This window comes from Trachypithecus francoisi, unplaced genomic scaffold (assembly GCF_009764315.1).
Source record: "Trachypithecus francoisi isolate TF-2019V2 unplaced genomic scaffold, Tfra_2.0 Contig01461, whole genome shotgun sequence".
In the NCBI taxonomy this organism is placed as follows: domain Eukaryota; kingdom Metazoa; phylum Chordata; class Mammalia; order Primates; family Cercopithecidae; genus Trachypithecus; species Trachypithecus francoisi.
In genome coordinates, this window is record NW_022681433.1 from 9,355,096 (window position 1) to 9,377,697 (window position 22,602).

The following is a 22,602-nucleotide window of genomic DNA, read 5'->3' on the forward strand; positions in this document are numbered from 1 at the left end:
GATCGTTCTGGGTCAAGTAGCCAAGACAAGTGGAGGTCAAGGAGATGAGGCCCTCAGACCTCTAACGGGTGACCCACGCTGGCTCAGCCAATCTGTGACCACATGGTAATTGTCTCAGAATAAGGGAATCACCCACATTTGTCCCTGACCTTTGTATTGGTTTGTTTTAGCTTTAGCCGTCATAGCTATACTAAAAGAAAAAGGGTCTTTTTCTACACAAGAGTGGTGACAGGAGCACTTCCCGTGTTTACCTTCTAATGTCACTTTTAAATATATGCCCCCAGATGTCTAACATGCAAATTCTTCCTGCTGTATAATGTGCCTGAAGCACTGGGTTTGCCATGTGCCCTCTCAAAGGAGCCCAACATCCACATGCCCACCTCCCCATCAGCCCAGCAACGTCTGTGTCCTTCCGCCCCTTCTTTCAGGGTTCTGTTAAGTGATTAAAGCCACTTGGAGAAATAAATGTAGGCAAAAAGGTTAATGGATCATAATATCTGCTTTACTGGGGTATTGGTATTTTAAAGGGTTCTTTGAGAAGCACAGCATCTTAATTAAATAATTGACTTTGAATTGAAGGATTTTTCAGGATGCAAGGAAGGATATTTAGGGCAAGAAGGATTTCAAGTACCCGTCGAATCCTATCATGTGGGCCCCCACACACTCTGCCTGAGCCCAAAGGGTCTGGGCATCAAGAAATTTTAAAAGCTACTTTTTTGCTTCTGGCATTTTTATCACAGCTTTGGGGATCCTAATAAGAGAAGAGTAAAAAAAAAACAAAAAAAAGAAAGAAACCAGTTTCATTTGCAAATTAGTTGTTAATGAACACTTTAGTCTTCTTTCACGATGACACAGGCTGAGGGTATTTACTCAATCTAAGTTCTCCTCAGCTTAATGGGAGTATTTGACTAGTCTCTGTAACAGATTCATCAAAACAAACATTTATTCTGCTACTATATGAGAGACACTCTGACAGCCACTGGGAGAGATTAAGGAATATATAAGACATGGTCACTGCTTTTCAAGGCCTCACTATCTAGCTGGAGAGAAAAACTCATACGAACCAGACGGAGAGCTAAATGACAGACTGAACACAATGACACACGGATGACACAATGGAAATGAATCAGCAAATGCAGGATTGAGTATTTCAGGAGAAATAGTTTGCATAAAGAGCCCTTGGATGAACTGAATCTGAAGGATGGTATTTGGGTGACCTGTTATCTTTATTCTCCTGGTGCCTTCATCTTCTTTGGAGAATTTTCCTCTTTCCATTCCATCTGGTTGTGCAGGCTGTGAGTCCCACACGGTATGACACCTGATTCGGCTTAGAGCAGTCAGGATTCTTCACCCCTCTGATATAAAGAATGGCTCCAAGTAAACACATGACTCAACCTGGGCCAATTGGAGCCCTTCCCTGCATTGACTGATTCACACACAGGGAGGAGCTGTCCTCTTCTCTTCGGATCTCTAAACTGGGGGCTGCGAAGATGTGATTGTTAAATGACATTCCTTTCTCATGGAGAAAGCTTCCCTACACAGTGAAGCTAAAATTCAGGAGAAAGCAGAAATGAGAGAAGAAACAGGGATGTTTCTGACATCTTTTGAGCACTTACAGGTAGGTCCACCTTCTAGTTTTATAAGCCAATCAATCCCCTCCACATCTTATTCTTCAGACACTTCTATCCACCTTACTTCTGGAGCTCAGTTGTCTTCATGTTAGTCCACTTGATGAGTTCTCAAAGAATCACTAGTGTTTGGTTCTTTTTTTTTCCAGTCTTTCATCTCTGTATTTAATTTTGTGTAGCTTCTATTGTTATGTATTCAAACTCGCTGATCTTTTCTTCTGCAGTGTTTAATCTGCAAGAATCCCATCAAATTTTCTTTTCAGATATTACTTTTTTAATATTCAGAAGTTCTATTTGAATCTTTTAAAAATATACATATCCCATTTCTCCTCTCAACATGTTTGCGTTTTTCCCTATACCTTGAACATATGGAGCATATTTATAGTAGCTATTTTTAAATCCTTGTGTGCTAATAATATCATATCTGAAATTTCCAGGTCTATTTCTTTTGAATGAACTTTTTTCTGATTATAAATCATATTTTCCTACTTCTTTACATGCCTGGTAATTTTTAGTAAGTGGTAAATCTTGTACATTTAATATTGTTGGACTTTGGCATAGAGCTAATTTACTTGGGATCAAGTTTGATTCTTTCAACACTTTCTTTTAAGCCTTGGTAGGGCAAGTCTAGAGTAGCCTTTTGTTTAGGGCTAATTTAGCCCAATTATTCAGGCAACATCTTCCTTGAATTCTAGGAATTCTTCTGTCTACTGCTTTCTCTCCCAGCCTCATAGAGTCCTATACCTGTACTTGCACTTGATATTCAGCCTCACAGAGCCCTGTACCTGTACTTGATATTCAGCCTCATAAAGGAAAAACTTCAGCCGAATTAAATTTAAAATGGTTTAATTGAGCAACGAGCAATTCGCGAATCAGGCAGCCTCCTGAGCCACAGCAGCCTCAGAGACTGCCGTGCAGCCACGTGGTGAAAGAAGATTTATGGACAGAAAAAGGAAAGTGACCTATAGAAAATGGAAGTGAGGGACAGAAACAGCCGGATTGGCTACAGCTCCACATTTGCCTTATTTGAACATGATCTGAACAGTTAGCTACATGTGATTGGCCAAAACTTGGTGACTGGCACAAGGGTAGGGTACAGTCTGTTTACACCTCCACTGGTGATAGTTCACGGTGTACAGAGAAACATTTAAGCCAAACTTAAAATATGTAAGGAGGCAGCTTTAGGCTAAACTTGATTTAAAAAGGCAAAGATTCCAGAGAACCCTGAAGATTTCCAGAGCATGTCCTCTCTCTTTCTCTGTGTATATGTATGTGTAGCTTTCTCTGCTCTAGGATTCTGTAAATACTGAAAATTCTAGCCACCTGAATTTTGAAGTCTACCTCCTAGACTCAGTAAGACCACTGGGCTTTGTTTGGGTTCCTATCCTGTACTGTGCATCAAAACTGCCTTCGAACCTGGGCAATTACAGGACTCAGTACCTTTCCTTCCCTTCTCTTGGAGTCATAGTCCTGTGCTGCCTCTTGTTCAATGTTTGAAAGTTGTTATGTTCTATATTTTGTTTGGTTTTCTAGTTGGGTATGGTGGAAGGCAAATCTCAGAGCACTTAATCTTTCATGGATAAAATCAAAACTCCCAAACTCTAACTTTTTAAGTACTTTTTATCAAAACTTTTTTCTTCAGAAACAATCTATAATTTATACTTAGAAAAAAATAAGATTGTATCCAGATATTAACTAGTTTATGCTTATCCCATCCGATTCCTTATTAATATGTCACATCTCCCCTTCCTACTTGAACTGATCTCAGGAGCCTCAAGTTATGAAACTTGGTTCATCTGTCAAATGGGGATGATAAAAGTATTCACAGCTTGTGGTGAAGATCAAATGAGATAAGTTATATAAAGCCTGGAATATAATGATTGTTCTGCAAAGGGCAACTATTAGTACTACTGAATGAATCACAGAAAGTGGAAATACTGATTTAGTTGAGTGAGATGGTAAGATTAGCGGGTCCATTTCCCTAAAAATAAACACGGACAATAACACACAAACACATTTTCAGCATAGTTTCATTTGGTGACAACTTTCAGTCCAATAGACCTTGTTAACTTCTTTACAAAAGTTCCTCAAGAGTTCAAAGGTTCACTGAAAATGCATACCATTCAGTATTTTACGTTCTGTAAATCAGATTTTAAAATAATAATTAAAACTAAATATGAATTGCATAATTGTTATTGAAAAATGATGCCATAAAAGCAACCAGTTCTGGTCATCTGAGTCCTAGGGATGTCGGAGTGTCAGAAGAGAGAGCATGGGAGGAAGGAATGGTTAGGTTGGTCTTGAAATTGAATGATACGTTACAAAATTTGCACATCTCCTAAATTCTGAAAACAGAAGTAATAAAACTTGGTGTCTGTCTTTCATAAATATTAAAATGAATTAATTATCTGTGGAACATTTTGTTCTGGATTTTGATTTCAAGATACCATTGCTCTCATTTTAAAATAGCATTCCCATCAGATATTTGTATTGCTGGATCACTATTCCTCACTCAGGAAATGATCAGTCTCTTAAATATTCAGGCCTTTTTATTCCTTTACAGAGCAAAGATTTACTAAGTATCTGTATACTCCAGATACCCTGCTCAGTTCTTTCACATGCTAGATTATTTACATTGTTTTCTTACAACATAGATAATCATTGCCATTTTATAGTTAAGGAAATTGGGGCCAAGAGAGGGGTTATGGGTTACATAAAATCACACAGCTAGTAAGTAAAATTTCTAGAGAAATAGGACTGGGCTATTTATCCTCAAGGAACCCTTTCCTTTAGTTTTAAAAAATCTATTAAAAAATGAGGATGATGCCTCAGTCTCAAAAAGACCATGAAAACACTGGCTATAGTGGCAGATGGATGCCTTTACCAACTGTAAGAGAAATGGGAATGATGCTGCCAGTCCCCGGTGAGCTGAGGTGTGTGAATTCACCCGGCATCTGATCCCAGGAAGATGACCTCAGGGGGTACTATGCTGCTTCTTCAAGAAGACTTCTGAAATTTGTCCCAATGTCTAAGGAATTAAAATGTGCTTTAAAGAAAGGGTACAGTTGAAGCATTTTACTTCCTATTTTGCTTCTATTTGCTCAAGAATTCTCCATAGAGGCGTGAACAAAGAATTTACTACAGGGTTTATATATTCATGCAAATAACATTATTTCTCTAGAAGACTACACTCTTTGTTCTTTCAGATGCTGGAACATTTCTGTTTTCTCTTCTACTTGGTTTAAAAGGATTTTGAGGCAAATACGCGGCAGCAAATATTCTGTAGGCGTCCCAAGCTCTTCCTTATACACGGAGTAAGAAAAAAACTGTGCTCCTAAACTTGGGTTCCCTGTTGCTTCCAGCAGGTGTAGGATTTGCCACTGCCAGAGACAAAACAGCTGCGCAGCATGAGTTCCTGCCGGAGAGATATACATTCTGCCTTTGGCCAAAGTGCTTTGAATTCACTGGGTGCTTTATGATCAGCTTTTCTGATTCTATAACTGTAAATTGTGATTTCATCAGCTTTTGTTTTGTCTTGTTTTCCCTTCTGATTTAGTTGAGGGGAAAACTCTTTTATCCCCCTTGATATGGCTTAGCATAATGGTTTTTGGTACATTGAGAAAGTTTGAAGTAATAGCTGAAAAGATTTCAGGTGTTGATGCCATCAGGGTGTTCTGAGAGGAACTGATGAGGGAGCAGGGAGCCTGGAAATAGCCTTCCCCTGAAATCATCCCCCAGGACTGCCCCTTGGTTGCCTGAGCTGTGCTGGAGTGGAAGATCTCATTATGTGGAGGAATCTACCTCCAGAGAATCCCTCCAGATGTAGACCTGTGACCAAAACCACTCAAAGTAGAAACACACAAACTTATGCCTTCTTTCTCTATTTGTCTTAGTCCATCTGTGCTGTTTTAACAAAGTATCAGAAACTAGGTAATTTATAAAGAACAGAAATGTATTTCTTACGGTTCTGGAGGCTGGGAAATCCAATATCAAGGTGCCAGCAGGTTTTGTGTCTGGTGAGGGTCCAGTCTCTGCTTCCAATATGGCACCTGAACGCTGTGTCCTCGCCTGGTGGAAGGTAAAAGAGCAAAGACGGGAGAATGTTGTCTCCTCACATGAAGGAACAGCAGGAGAGCAAAGAAGGTCCTACACTAGTTCCCTCCAGACTTTTTATAATGCACTAATCCATTCATGAGGGCAGATGCCTCATGACTTAATCACCTCCCAAGTGACCTCATCTCTTAATACCACCACAGTGGGGATTAAGTTTCAGCATGAATTTTGAAAAGGACACATTCAAACCATAGCACTATTGTAGGAAGTCAGCAAATACATTTTTATAAAATAAGCGCACATTTTTCTTTATCCTTTATAAATTCTGATTCTACCTGTGCCATGATAAATGATGCCACTGATATCCTCATGAACTCCCATGGACTCACTTAGCCCACAGACATCCTCTTTCTTTCTATGGTAGACTCTAGAGGCTGTGCTACATTAAGGAAATAGCCCATTGCTTTTTCTGCATGTAGAGTGCAAGCGCCTTTCCTGAACCACTATTGAATGAACATGAATGCTCCTCTTACCACTCTAGAGCCATTGCTTTTCAGTCTCCTTTGCTGGTTCAGCCCCATCTCTCTGACCTCTAAATACAGGAATTCTCCTGGGCTCGGTCTTTGGCCTTGTTTTCTTCTCTATCTACACTCATTGCATTGTTGACCTGATCCATCCTCAGGGCTCTGAAGACCACTTAAATAGTGAAGCTTCACAGATTAGTATCTTTAGGAGGAAGCTTTTTCATGAACATCAGACTGATATGTTCAATTACTCACATCTCCACTTGGACGTCTAACACCCAAACCCTAACATATACAAAGCTAAGTTCCTGATATTTTTCCCAACCTTTGCTCCTGTAATCCTCTGCATCTCAGTAAAAGTCACACATGTTCTTCTAGATGCTCAGGTCAAAAGTAGTTAAGACTGACACTATCTTTCTCACACACCCCACATATTATAAGCCATCAGAAAATCCTGACAACTTAGTCTTCAAAATGTATCCACAGCCTCAACACTTCTTACCAGCTCTACTGCTCCTACCTTAGTCAAGCAACCATCATCTCTCGCTTGAATAAGCATACAGCCTCTTAGGTTATCTCCATTTTTGTCTATGTCATTTTTCCAAAACACAGCAACAAGAGCAATATTATTAAAAGGTCAACTAAATCATGCCACTCTTTAGCTCAAAATCTTCTGATGGCTTCTGATCTCATGCAGAGTAACATCCAAAGCCCTTTCCATGAGCTAGAGGGTCCTACACAATCTGCTCTCTTTTCTCCCCATTGCACTTCTGATCTTTTCCCCTACTACTCCTGTTACTCTCTCCATCTCCCTCTCCCTCTGTTCCAGTCCATTAGCCTGTCCTGCTCACTATTTCCACTTCAGAGTCATTGCACTTGTCTTTCTCTCTGCCTGCAATGCTCTTCCCCACGTATCATAATGGCTCCAAGTCCTTGCCCCAAGACTTCATTCACATGTCACCTCACATGGAAATAAAGACCAACAAAATTAGAACAGGCCACACCTATTTACTCAGAGCTTGCTAGAGCAATGAGGTTAGCCACCATCAACTTTGAGTTCTTCCATTTTGGCAGGAACTCAAAGGCAGGCAGAGAAGTGGGAAAGCTTAGTAGTGGAAAAAAGGGAAGGCTTTCCATACACCCTGACTGGAGGCTGTTGGTGTGGGGAAGCTGTAGGCAGGCTAACTAGAAGTGGGGCTTCCTATGGGATTGGTTAGAGATGCATGTTTGGCTTTCTCTGATTTCTCCTACGTTGGAAGGGGGGAAAAATCAGGAAAACTGTCAGTTATTAATCAAGTCCTAGCCATGTGGGGATGATTATTACAGGGGTTATTGTTCAGCTTCCTGGATTGTTATCAAAGATAGTAGTCTGACTTCTTATAACTCTGACTCATAGGTTGCAGGCAGGCTTCCTGGGCTGTTTATTGTAGATGTAGATACTGGGGTTGTTTTTCTGGGCAGCTTGCTGCAGGTTGTGGCCCTGAGTCCTAGTTTTTTATGTGGTCTGACCATTGTCCATCTGTATATTCAGTCTTTTACTTCTCAGGGAGGCGTTCTCTGACAAGCTCACCTAAAATGCCAACTCTCCCCGACTCCCTTCCTTTGTGTTTCTCCTTAATAGTAGTCACTATCTGTATACCTCATATTTTTCTTATTTATCTTATTTATTGTATGCCTCTCCTACTAGAATATAAACTACTTGAAAAAGGGAATTGGGGCTCTTTTAAAAATTATTGTATTCTAATACTTAGACCAGGTCTATCTGGCCCATTATAGAAAGTCATTGACTACTGCTGAATAAAGCAATGAAATATTTATTAAGAATCTATTATTAAGGAGGAGCTACACTAGTTAATAACTTTACCATGGAGAAATCTGACAGTCACCACGTTAACCAAGTGATCAAGATTAATATCACCAGGAAGGAGTCATACTGATATCATGTATTTCTTGATATTAAGTGATGAGATCACCACATCTTTTCTGTGATTTTCTTCCCCCAAACCCACAGTTACAATCTAATTATAAGAAAAACATTAAACAAATCCAAATTGTGGCACTTTCTGCAAAATACCTAGCCAGTCCATCCAGTACTCTTCAGAGGTGTCAAAGTCATGGAAAACAAGAAAAGACAGAGAAAGTATCACAGATTGGAGAAGACAATTAAATGCAATGTGGTGTCCTGGGTTAGATTTTGTAAAAGAAAAATGACACAGTTTTTCCATGGAACACTGATGAAGTCCAAACAAAATCTATATAATATTGGTTAATAATATATTGTTGGTTAATAATATATTATACTAGTGTTAATTTCTCACTGTTGATCACTGTGTCATGGTTACGTAAGATATGAACATCAGGAAAAGCTGAAAGAGTGGTATATAGAAACTGTACTACTTTTACAATATTCTATAAATCTAAAATTATTTCAAAATGAAAGTTTTTTTAATTAAAAATATTTGAATGAGAGAAAAAGGAGTTACATTAGGAACTGGTGGGAGTATTTCAACTCCACAGAACCATTCCAAATGCATTTATTAAACATCACAATGCACTGAGCATTGTTGAAAATGCTAGTGATGAAATATCAAATAAAATTAAGGACACAAAGAAGGCCACTATACGCTAAAACTGCAATGATTGGCAACTGGGCAAGAAAAGGCAGAGGCAGAGAGTTTAATTGTATGGAGACAATTGGGTACAAGTAGGGTCAGTATCAGGAGAGCCTTCTTAAAGAAGGTACAATCCTCGGGCTGATTCATAAGAGATGAGTGTTTACTTCATGAGGAGGAGCTTGATTGGATGAAGGGAGTTAGAAGAGCATGGGGGACAGTACAGAAGCCCAGAGGCAGGCAAGACAGCTTCACCCAGGAAGCATATAAAAGTGAGTGCAGAATACCTCTGACACAGCAAAGTCCTCTACCAAGCTGCACTGATTTCTCAAGAGATATTTTCTCTGTTTGCTACACAACTTTAAAATTGATGTTTTAAGTCTTTTTTAAATTTTGAATTAAACCAATATACTCGGATCTCATATTTAAAGACGCCATGTGTCTAAAAGAATTCCAATTACTCTTAAATTTTGAAGTGTTTGTTCATAATTTAAAACCAGCTCATAGTTTAAAACCTTATTGTGTTCAGATGATATTTAATCTTTTGAAGGACATTACTGAGGGGCTATTTAGGAAACTTTCCAATGCCGAGAGAGTGAAGTGATATATTTTCTCGAATGGCATTTTTGAATGTGTGGAGTGATTATAAATTCTGCTGGTTTGTGGTCCCTGGAGCCACTGAAATCTGGTCTGAAGTGTACTGTAAGTATATATTTTAATTTTTTTGTATAATGTCATATTGTGACATCCTGAAAAACCTTTCTGGCTGAGGAGAGGCTGCCCTTCTTGGGACCAGCCAATTTTTAAAGATAACAAATAACCTAACCAGGAGTATGTCTTTGATATGCAAACTAATCAATCTAGAACCATACCTACTCTGGTTTACCCACCCCAGGAGGCAATATTTCTCTGACTTGATCATCCCAGAGCCAGGTGCCAGGCAACCACAGACCACCACTATAGCTCAAAGCCCACCAGAACAACCAGTTATTCAAACGAGCCAATCCTAGACTGTTTGCCCTGCCACAACTTGCATTTCTTTCAGACACTACAAACTGTGCCCTGTACCTTCAGAAACTACAAACTGTGGCCTATACTTTCTCCCTTGGTCCTATTTTCTGCATCCTGAGCACCATGGTGTTTTTCCCATGTGGCCGTGTCTGGTGCATGCTGTGCCTCTTGTTTAGAGGGGAACTGTATTGAAAACCTTCTTTCAATGGAATTAGACTCACCATGCTGTCACACAGTCACCTTAATACTCTAAGACCTGGGCCCAATAAGTAGAGATCATTTACAAATCTCAATGGGATATCGATAACATTTTAACCAACTGAGTTTAATTCTGTTCATTGTTTTTGATTGGTATGGAATGCCAACTGATGAAATGAGAGTAGGCAATTATATCCCTAGTGATGAGAACTGTGAGAGGAGTGAGTTAACTCCTGCCTGGTTTGAGACAGGTCAGGTGAGCCATCACCTAAAAGGAGAGTGAAATGCTGGCCACAAGATATAGGGATCCTTTCTAGACCTGGGTAGGGGCAGTGTGGCGAAGGAGAGACACTTGTACCAAGTGTCACAGAAGCCCTTCCTCTCCTGCTGCCTCACAGACGGGAAATGTTCTGTCGGTTTGTGCACTACTGATTTGTATACAACGAGGTCCCCTAATAGTATCACAACTTCCTGTTTCCTTTGGCTGGAGCATTTGGGGCAATAAAGAACAAGTCTCACGACAAGAATGGAAGGCCACAGGAATTTCTGCTTCTATAGTCTGGTGATGTATTTGCTTTTTTTCTCCTTTGTATATCTGAGTCATCTGATCTCTGAGGATTAAAAAGGACATGGGGGCTGGTCATGGTGACTCGTGCTTATAATCCCAGCACTTTGGAAAGCCAAGCTGGGTGGATGCCTTGAGCCTCTGACTTTGAGACCAGCCTGGGCAACGTGGTGAAACCCCATCTCTACTAAAAATACAGAGAATCTGCTGGGTGTGATAGGGCATGCCTGTAGTCCCAGCTACTTGGGAGGCTAAGGTGGGAGGATCACCTGAGCCTGGGAAGTCAAGGCTGCCATGAGCCATGATTGCACCACTGCACTCCAGCCTGGGCAACAGGAGTGAGACCCTGCACCCCTTCCCCCGCAAAAAGAAAGAAATATAAAAGGACCTGGGGAGGTCTCAACTTGTACCTGTATGCATTATCTCATCCCACATTAATTTATATCCTTCATCAATATCCCAAATGCTGCAATGATGGCTATAAATGATAAAGAAAGCAAAAAAAGCCCCCATTGACCTAGAATTTTCTGTAAGTGTCCAGCTAGATTATTATAAATTATGTATCTTTTCATCATTGGCCTTTTCCTTTGATATTTTACTGAAAATTGGCCTGAGACTTCAAATCATTTTGTACTGGTTTGAAAAAAAAAGTCAAGTAATTAGTTGCAGTTTACCATCTACAACTGCCATCCCTACTCAAAACAATTCCTCCTGCCCCACAGCCACTCCAATGGACAATGGCTTTCTGTTGGACCAGATGAGTCCTGAAATCCAATCTAGTGTAGCCATTGATTCATTTGGATAAAGACAGGATTGAGAAACAGTAAAATTCCTGATTAGTGGGAAATTGTTTATAAACATATCAGTGCTTTATTATATTTAACAGTGGCATACTTAGCATTTTTACAGATTTCTTGAAGTGCAATCAACAAAGAGTAGACTGCACACATTTAAAGTATACAATTTGATAAGTTTGATATATATATATATATGCACACACCTGTAATCCGTCACCACCAGAGTTCCCTTATTCCTCTTTATAATCCCCGCCTCCCACCCCTTTCCACCCACTCCTAACCCCAGGCAACAACTGACCTGCGTTCTGTAACTATAGTTCAATTTGCATTCTCTAGAATTTCATTTACATAGAATATATGCAGCATCTGCTCTTTTCTGACAACTTCTTTTAGCATAAGTATTTGGAAATTAACCCAGGTTGTTTTGTGTATCAGTGCTCCATTCCAACAGTATCCCAGCACACAGATATATCACAATTTGTTTCTGTTCTGTTTCTATAGTATTGTTTGATTCATTGCTTTAGGAAAAGGGCCAGAATTGAAGTAACTCAAGTTCTGTTTATTTATTTGCATCTTCATAATCCTCATGCTACTATTGTTTACATAGAACACATGGTTGAAATGCAGGGACACTAATAAATACAGTGGTTGTATCAAAGCAAGCATAAAAGATTCAGAGCCATTCTAGGTTAACATGTGTCACTGAGGCTGCAAGGTAAAGACTCTCTGTAAAACAGGAGTTCTCCCAATTAACTTCCACATAGAACACAGGTTATTTAAGGCTAAAAAATAAAATGAGCTAATTTGAAGTGTGTGTGTGTGTGTGTGTACACACACATATGTGTATCCACAAGTAACTATAGCAATTGTCTGGAACTTAAACCAACAAAAGCTATTTGGAGGGGGACTATCTTCTATCTGACATTATTTAGAATTGCCAACCCATGGTGATAATAAAAAGGAGGCTGATTTTTAGTCAGTTTGTGTTTTCTTGTTTTGAAATTCTCTATAGGAAACATACCCCCTTATTACCTGCTTCTGTGGTACAGTACTTCCACAAATCTATTCTCAGTAATAAATAATAAATATGCTATTCATTATTTATCAATTATGATACATTTATGGTTTTTAAACATATACTAATATCAATATGAATCATTTAAAATTTCTGATATTCAACATTTTTTACATACCAATTGACAATGTCATGCTTAAACCTAATATATTTATTTATTTATTTATTTTTTTTTTTTTTTTTTTTTGAGACGGAGTCTCGCTCTGTCGCCCAGGCTGGAGTGCAGTGGCTGGATCTCAGCTCACTGCAAGCTCCGCCTCCCAGGTTTACGCCATTCTCCTGCCTCAGCCTCCCGAGTAGCTGGGACTACAGGAGCCCGCCACCACGCCCGGCTAGTTTTTTCTATTTTTTAGTAGAGACGGGGTTTCACTGTGTTAGCCAGGATGGTCTCGATCTCCTGACCTCGTGATCCGCCCGTCTCGGCCTCCCAAAGTGCTGGGATTACAGGCTTGAGCCACCGCGCCCGGCCAAACCTAATATATTTATTAGCTAGTCATACTATAATAGTGATTATAATGGTAAATTTTATTACTGTTGTTCAGTAGCACTAAGAAAGCTCATCTGTAATGGGCTTATTATCTAAAGGTGTAAACCAGAACACATAACTGCCTTCCTGCATGGCTCAGTGTCCTAAACAAAAGGGAAAGAAAGCCAGAAGACAAGAAAGAGAAAGAGAGAGAGAGAGAGAGAGAGAGAACAAGAATGAGGTAGATATCACTACTCCCATCAATTTGCATTGCTGTCATTACAATGAAAATGTGCTGGTCTTTCATTTATATTTTTGTTGAGTGTCTTATTCAAATGAAAAGACTTTCAAATATGTGTAAACTAGAGTTTCTCACAAAAGGTGTTAAAATGTTGATTTTCATAGACATGAAAAAAGAAAAGCTTTCTAGCTTCATTAACAGATGCATCTATAATTGCACATTGCCATTGGAATAAGAGGCAAAATTAGCATCATTCTAACAAGACCAAGGAGCTAAACAAATCCATAAAGAGGGACTTTGTAACCTAGCCACAAACCAGACATCTAACTCAGCTGGTCAGTTAGTCTATTGGTATGTGCTGCCTTGATAAATGTTTCCCATCCCAGTGTCTCTGAAATCTGGATTAGATGCACGGCTACATACTCACACAGCATCCTCTATTTTCACTCTTAGAATAAAATTATACAATTGTATTGCAAAACCCTACTTATTTCTTTCTCCAGTAAATATCAAGAACCATCTTCATTCATCAATGTATCTCTGATGCAATACCTAACATGTAGCAGAGCTCAAAACATTCTTGTTAAAGAGAAAAATGAGTGTCTAACTTTTCACGAAAACAACTGAGCAGATGGTTTGCTATAACCCTTTTCCATCCAGGAAAGGATTTAAAGTGCTTGACTGACTAATGGTAGCTCAGTAATATCATCTTTAAGTCTAAAATAACATACATCACCAATCAGGAGTGCTTAAGTGACATCCTACCAAACACTGTCATCACTGGTAAATTTTTTAAAGGTCATATCTTTATTGAACTATATCCAGTTTGCTGAAGGTAAAAAAACAACAATATTGGATGGAAAACAGATAGAAGGCACGCCTTCTTTTTTCTTTTGTAATTAACCATGAAGAGATGCATTTGTTTTCCCAAGCATTCTAAATATTGCCTACATGGTTTTTGGAATATTTACTTTTTCCTTTGAACTCATTTTTAAAAAGAAAAGCATTGCTTCTGAGAGTTATGAAATCTCAAAGGCAGTTACAAATTCATTTATCACTATAGTGCAGGAAGATAAACAAGGGTATTGAGCAAAGACACTCCATTTGCTGCAGCAGAGCTATATTTTAGCTTTGGCTTTGACTTTACTTGAGGATTCTGTGCTAATGGAAACATTGATCTTATTTCCAACATTGCTTTCCAGTATTCTCCTAAGATGCAAATGCCCCTTCAGCTTTTGTATTTGTCTCTAGGCATGGAGAATTAAATCTACCTTGTGATTATGCATAAACATCACTGCCTATTGGATGCTTTTCTTGACCACCATGCTGATCACACTTCACAGCAGAAAGCCACTCATAGCCCTCCTCAAAGTGTGCTGTAATTGTTTGTATGTTTGAATAAGTGCACTGTAATATGTGTGAGGTTTCCTTCAACTCACACAGAATTTTCATAAATTTGCCTGGATAGAATCAGCTCACAAGAAAATGAATTAGAGCCCCAAAAGCAGGAAATAAATCCAATAGCCTAAAATAGTTTCTACATATTTCTTCTGCCCTTTCAAAGAGAATTTAAAAGAATTCATCTATCTTTTTAATATTACAGTCAATCTAATCTCTTTTAATTGAATTCAAGATAATTCAACCTCTCTCCATTTACTATTCTAATTGTTAGACAATTTTCCTCATGTACTTATTTGTTCTTTTAACAAATTTTACTTACAGTCTTCCTTTAACCCACTTAAAAAAGGTACTAATACAAATATACTACAGCCCTGCTATCAAGAAGCTTGAAGCACAGTGGAGAGGATATGCACAAAAAGTACAGTACGAACAGCCTATACAAGTAGACACTCAGACACAGGGTGTTCCACAAGCCTGGAGGAAAGCACAGAAATCTTGCAGATTGTGGGTTGGCTAGGTGTGCTGGCCAGGGAAATCTTCCAAGAGGAGCTAATGCTTGAGCTGTATCTAAACGCTGAGTATGGATTTTCTATTTGGATAAGGTAGGAAGGGGAATACAGACAAAAAGTATCACATAGGAGGTCTTGGAGAGCAGAGTATGCTTTGAAAACAGGTGAAGTATGTATCAGGAAAAGTTTGGAAGTTAGCTTGACATGTAACCAGGGACAAAAGCATGAAGGGCCTTGTATCCCTGCTGGGTAGTTTTGAACTTGATCTTATGGGGAATAGATGGTCAATGTAATATTTAAGCACAACTGGGACATATTCAATTTACATCTTAGAATTATCACTTTAACACAAACATATAGCAATGTTTTGCAAAGAAAATTTCTAGGGAACTTTGTATATTCAAAGTCATGACTCAAAATTATTTCCAGTCAAATAAACTTTGGAAATAAAGGGTAAGCATACTTAACAATTTTTAAGACTTCTCAAAAATCTTTAACTTCCTTATCTTTGTTTTGTTTCCCCAACAAAAAGAACATGCAACTTTTCCCAAACCCATTTCATGAAGAAACTTTTGGATTTTTTTCTCTCACCAAATATCTCATGGGATTAAGGTTCCAAGTAGACACTGTGGAAAATGCAGGTGTATAGGATAAATTGGGGAGTTTCAATGAAATCAATGAGATCATTTACAAGAATATTATATGAGTTCTATCAGGAAATTAACAGTATAAGAGATTAGCAGTGGTAAGGGCATGGAAAAGACAGACCAAACGAAGTTCGGTTATAGGAATGGCAAGAAAGGCAACAATGGTCCCAGGCTTGGTGTGGTGAATCACTTTGATGTCTAAGGTATTAACTTCTTAGAGTCTCAGAACTTAACCTGCTGGAACTTTGTTAGAAGGGGCTACTTTAATCCTAAATTTAACATCCCCCTTCTTTTTAACATAAGGAAATTGAGTTCCCAACAGATAAATGACTGATCAGGATCAAGAATCATCAGTTCTCCACACTTTTAATATTTTCCCTGGAGAAGAGCCAGGATGTGAATATTTATAAACACTGAATAATCACCAAACAAGATATGTTTGTCTTTGGATTATATTTCTTTGCTGATATTTGAATAGAGCTCCAAGTGACATTTAGGGAATTGATGATGCTCTAATAAAACTAATGAAGTCCACTGTCAAGACTTGCTCTGAAGGAGCTGGAAAGCTGCTTAGCATTTTTATCCTGTCCAGCTGCGTTCCTTCTCACTTCCTGCTCTGCGTTGGGGAGAGAGAGCAGCACCTTCCAGGCAAGCCTGCCTGAGTTCCCACTGAGCACAATGCTTTTTCTCAGTTCAGTCTATGAGGCACACAACGTTTTTTGGGAAGGGGATCAAGGGACAATTATGTATTTTGGCTTTAGAAGAATTGTGCCACGGCTATGCAATTATTCCTTCAAGTGGCCACTTTTAGGAATATTGGGTGCTAAATGATTGCATATTGTTATAATTTCCATTGTAAATACATATATGAAAGGGCATTTAAAATCCAATCGCAAACCACTAGTAAATTTCTGTGATTTTGGTTGAAATGATGCACGATCTTTCTTTTTGAGCACAGTGGACACAGAAGGAATATTTTTCGGTGCTCTTCTTGCTGCTCCAAAGAGCCGCATCAACAGACCCATGTCAGTGATCTTACTCACTGGCCAAATGGGACTTTGGTCCTGCCACAGTTAAGATCAAAGGGATTGAGATGCCTTTGAAATGACTCTCCAGTCATGATATCTACATTTGAAATATCTTGATGTCATAGTCTCCTGGTTGTTCTCTCTGTTCTGTGTTTTCTGGTAGCTTTCAATTTTCTCTGACAGAAAGATTATTTTGCATAGTGTATCCCAGGCAGTTTCATTCATTGGTGGCAGTTTCTGAAGGGTGTTAATTGGAATACAAACCACTTTCCTTGGCTGTTAAAAATTACTGAAGGTCAAAGACAATCAGCTTACTCTATTCTCATGCATTTTCCATTCTAGTAAAAATGTCTGTGACTTGCTTTTACTCAAGATTACTAAGAAGGCAAGGGAACTATTATTGAGACACACTCGATTCACTTAAGGAGCTGCAATCTTCATACTAAAGGACTTAATTTGATTTCTCATTGGGAAGGAAGAAAGGGAGGGAGAGAGAAAAGAAAGGACTGTCTGTAAATATTAGGAAAGGAAGATTAAGAACTAAGAAGCAAAAACATTCTAGGAAACAGCCCTTCTACCCTATGAAAAACATTTCACATTGTTATTCCATAAATCTTGAATAACTTATTTTTAGTCAATACATTATTAAAATGAATATCTTCCCTACTTAGAAAAACTGCTGTTTTTAAAAAACTATCAATTTTTTATCAAGAAAGGTAAAATCTTTAATTATTTTGAAATGTTTTACTTCATTTTCTGGATGATCAAGGCTATACCTAAAAAAGACACTGAAGCAAATAGGTGAATATTTTCAAAATTTAGCTATTAATGCTTCTCAGCCTCCATAAGTTAAACTTATTCTGGAGTCATTGACAAAAAGTGTGTGTTTCATGACTGAACATTATTCAATACCTGGATTAAATACAGTCTGTCTGTAGAAATTTTCCAAATTTCTAATCTATATAGGGAAAATTGTGCATGACCTATTTTGGGTTTATATTCCACCTGAGAGTATCTATAGATAAATACCCAGATAGATATATAGATAGCATTAATTATACTTAGTGCAAAACTGAAATGCATGTCTATATCTATAGGAAACTACCTCTAGATGTTCCACAATGGCAGGAATGAATCATTGCTACTTCTATCCCCTGGGGCTAAACAGAGCCTAGTACCATAGTAAGCATTATATATGATAGGTCATTTACTTTTTAAACATGTAGTGAAATAAATGATTAGATATATTTGGTATGATCACAACTGTAAAGTTATCTTTTTATAAGTTTTCGTCATAAATTTATAATTTTTACTTTAAAATATCACTACATATATTAATATATATTAGTCAATATATTAACACATCTATTAGTCAATACATTACTACATATATTAGTCAATATATTCATACATATATTGAATGCATTAGTCCTTTTTATTGTATGTCTGTTTTCCATCTGGAACCAATGGGGAGAATACATTTTCCTTGAAGAGTTGACTATGACATCAAGATATTTCAAGTATCAAGATATTTCAGTTTTGTCTCCATTCGCATGGAAAAACTGAATCATCTTTCATCTCCCAAAATACAACACTTACAAATATTCTGAACTATTTTGGACACCTTAACAAAACGAATAAAAATTCTAAGCACATAAAATGGTGGTTTATTTTCTTTTTTCTTTTTTTTTTTTTTTTGAGACGGAGTCTCGCTCTGCTGCCCAGGCTGGAGTACAGTGGCCGGATCTCAGCTCACTGCAAGCTCCGCCTCCCGGATTTACGCCATTCTCCTGCCTCAGCCTCCCGAGTAGCTGGGACTACAGGTGCCCGCCACCTCGCCCGGCTAGTTTTTTGTATTTTTTAGTAGAGATGGGGTTTCACCATGTTAGCCAGGATGGTCTACGATCTCCTGACCTCGTGATCCGCCCGTCTCGGCCTCCCAAAGGTGGTTTATTTTCAAATCCAAGCTTTTAAACTTCCAAAGTGTTGAGCTTCTCTCTCATTCCTTGTTTGAAGTAGACTTTAAGAAGGCAGAGTTGTTGGAACAATTAGGAATATTTTTACAATATCAAGGTGTGATGTGAATTAAAATTGTTATCCCAAAGAAGCTCCTGAACTGTTTTCCTCTCTTTACATATAGAGAAAATAAGAATCATCTTCTAAAAGCAAAAGAAAATGATGATATCAGAAAAAGATCTGAGAGATTAAGATACAGAGAACAGCTGGATAAATACAATAAAAACTTGGTAAAGATGCTATGAACTGTACTAAATAATACAGTAGCACTAACCTCATGTGACATTGAACACTTAAAATAATGTTGTCCAAACTGAGCTGAACAGCAAGTACAAATACATATTGGATCTTGCAGATACAGTGCAAAAGAATGTAAAATATTTTAACAATTATATTACACTGAAACGGTAATATTTTGGATATATTGGATTAAATGACATATATCCTTTAAAGAACCATGGAAACACATTTTCTAAATTAAAGGAAAGATGATGTACTTACATCTTCAAATATCTATTTATTATTACAATTAATTTCATATATTTCTTTTTCTGCTTTTTAGTGGGGCAATCAGAAAATTTAAAGCTACATGTATAGCTCACACTGTATTTCCTTTAAGCAGCATGACTATATAGAATCATTTTTTCTTTTCTAATTTTTATTTAGTTTGAATTGGTCTTTAATTAAATGGACTTCAGCTTTTATGCAGCACACAGGCTTGATATTTTTAAATGCCTTTCTATTATAATATCCTCTGGATACGTTATAAGAAGCACATTTTAAAATTTATTGATGAGTTTGCAAGACAGCATATAAAACACCTACAAGGAAAAAAAAAAAAAAAAGAAAAATGAGCTGAAAGCAAATGAGTGAGTAATAACCTCCTAAATCGAATCTGTTTCTGTCCTCAGGGCAAGAGGAGAGCTTGGGACATGAGCCATTTCAGAAGGGCTGGGGTGAAACCAAGACAGGCGACCCTCAAAGTGGAGAAGCTAGAGGTGAGATGTGCACTGGGTCGGGAGCCACGAAGCTGACTATAGTGCCATGAAAAAATAGGCCAGGAAAAAAACCTACATCCCAGAAAGAAAGACTCTTCAAGGAAAATGTATTCTCCCCATATGGTTCCAGATGGAAAACGGACATACAACAAAGAGGACTAATACATTCAATATATGTATTAATAAATTGACTAATATATGTGTTACTATATTGACTAATATATGTATTAATATATGTAGTAATATTTTTAATGTAAAAATTATAAATTTATGACAAAAATTTACAAAAAATTGGTATAAATAAGCCGTACTGGGTATTTTTAAAAAGAGGACATAATTACAGAGGTAGCAGGGATTATAAAATTCAGAAAGAATACTGTGAACAACTATGTGTCATTAAATTTTAAAGCTCAATTAAAAGATCAGAGGCCTAGTAGGAATAACTAGGCCAAATCAGGCTAAAAAAGAAATTAAAAGCCTGAAGAATCTTATAATAATTAGATAAATTAAGTCAATAGTTTAAAACCTTCCCACAAGGAAAGCATCAAGCTGTGAGTCCTTCCCACCTTTTAAGGAATGAATTATTCTAATATTTTACACATTCTTTTAGGAAATTATGAAAAAGGAATCCTTTGTAAATCATTTTATGAGATTATGGTAACTTTGATCTCAAAACCTGGCAAAGACAGTATGAGAAAGGCAAGTTATGATACAATCTCACTCATTAATCTGCATGTGAAAATTCTAAACAAACTGTTAGCAAATCCAGCAATAAATTTTTCAAAACAAAATCCTCATCAAGTTGAGTTAATGCCAAGACTACATATCCTATAATTTCACTTATATGAAACTCTAGAAAAAGGCCAAACTGGAGTGACAGAAACAGATCAGAGGTCGGCAGCAGTCAGCTTTCCGGGAAGAGAATCCATTGCAAGGAACACAGAAACATTACAGGATGAGAGAACTGTTCTAATCTTGATTGTCGTGATGGGTACCCTGTTTATGGGAGAGTTTTCTTGTATACAAATAAATCCCTTTACACAAAGAGACATAGAGGAAAGATGGAAAGGGCTGCTGCTTGCCAAATCTGGGGAAATTTGAGCAACAAAATAGATATCAATAGTGGCAAGTTGCAATTCATTGAATAAAATAAGAGCCCATGAGGTGATACTGATAATGAATGAATGAAAGAAAGAGAAGGGAAAGCTCTTTTTTGTAACTTAATTTTGACTAATAAATACTGAAGGTGTTACTGAAGTAGAAACATCAATATCTTGCAAACACCATTGTTAAAACTGATTGAGACAGGAATCACCAGTGGATGCTAAATCTAGGTGGAAAACACAATCTCAAGCATCTCCCCATGAATTACTTATTAATTACAGAAGAAGTTTAGTAATTGTACAGTGGAACAATGGGACAATCAATACCCTAACCAAGTGATCAAAGTTAACATCACCAATGAGGAGCAAACGCATCCTGTCTTTGGACACGAATCCCAAGATGGACGCAATATATCACTTATGTCACATTACAGCAAAATATAGGAACTATCATGCAAACTCAAATTGAGAGGCATTCTATAAAACATCTGGCATATATTCTCCAAAAGCATCAATGTCATTAAAAATAAACAAAGGCTGAGATTTTGTTTCAGAATAAAGGAGAACAAAAATACATCACCAACTAAATGCAATTTTACATCTTAGACTGAATCTTGTACGGAAAAATACGTTATAAAGTACATTTGGAGACAGTTGCCAAATTGGAGTACTGACTTTACAATAGATAAAAAATATATCAACATTACATTTTCTGAATTTGACAGCTGAACACTGGTTATACAAACAAATAGCCTTGTTCTTAGGAAATACATAGTAAAGTATTAAAAGGTAAAGAGGAGTGGCCCAAAAATGATAATAAAAATATTTGAGAGACAGAATGCTAAAGCAAATGGGACAAAATGTTAAAAATTAGTGAATTTGCTAGAGATTACAAGGGATTTCTTCATGCCATTCTTGCAAAGTTCTGTTAAGTTTAAATTTATTTTAAGACAAAATTTTTTAAACTTACAAAGCTTATTATATACTAATATCAAGCAATCTCCAAACTTTATCACTGAATAGAATAACCAAGATGCAGAATGACATGCTACTATTTACATAAAATAAGGTGGGTATCTGTACATATACACACATGTACATATTTTCTTGGATATGCATAGACTATCAAAAGATAAAAAGAAATTGGTAACACTCTTGGTTCTAGAGAGAAAAACTGAAGATGAGAGGGAATTTTCACTTTACAGCCTTTGATCCTCTGGAAGTTTAAATCATTACTCAATCCAAATAATAAATAAATGGGCAAAGATGTAAGTGTCTGACAAAGCCATATATTGTTAAGAATGTGGAACAGTGACATGTCTCATATACCACTGAGGGAGAATAGAGGGAAGGAAGGTGTGTGTTCATGGGGAGCAGAGACAGTTTGAAATATAAAGCAACAGGCATGCCAAGCCTCAGGGAACTGTTCCTGCCCTTCAGGTCAGAATTCTCCCACTTTCAGGTCCTGGGAGACTGGGAGATAATGGCAAGTTTTCATTTATTCATTCGACAAACACTGTTGTGTGTTTAGACCCAGGGAGGCACAATCAAATCAACAAGAGACACACGGCCTTCTTCTTTTCTCCTCCTCTATGAACTCTTCTCTATCTCCTCTGTGGGCACTTTATTGTGGCCTGTCTCTGTCCTCAGGGATTTAACCCTGTTTTCCTTCTCTTTCAAGTCTAGGAATAATGTCTGACATTTTACAAGCCAATGACATAAAGTCCATA

The 22,602-nt window shown here is 37.6% G+C and overlaps 1 protein-coding gene across 1 annotated transcript in view; it reads right to left on the reverse strand.

The window, feature by feature from the left end:
* Positions 1-5,591: 5,591 nt before the first annotated feature.
* Positions 5,592-22,602, reverse strand: part of RFC3 (replication factor C subunit 3) — a 197,497-nt gene continuing 180,486 nt past the window's right edge. The window contains exon 8 of the mRNA XM_033235473.1: positions 5,592-5,696. Coding sequence (XP_033091364.1) covers positions 5,618-5,696 — 79 coding nt within the window. The 3' untranslated portion in view covers positions 5,592-5,617. The remainder of the gene's footprint in view (positions 5,697-22,602) is intronic.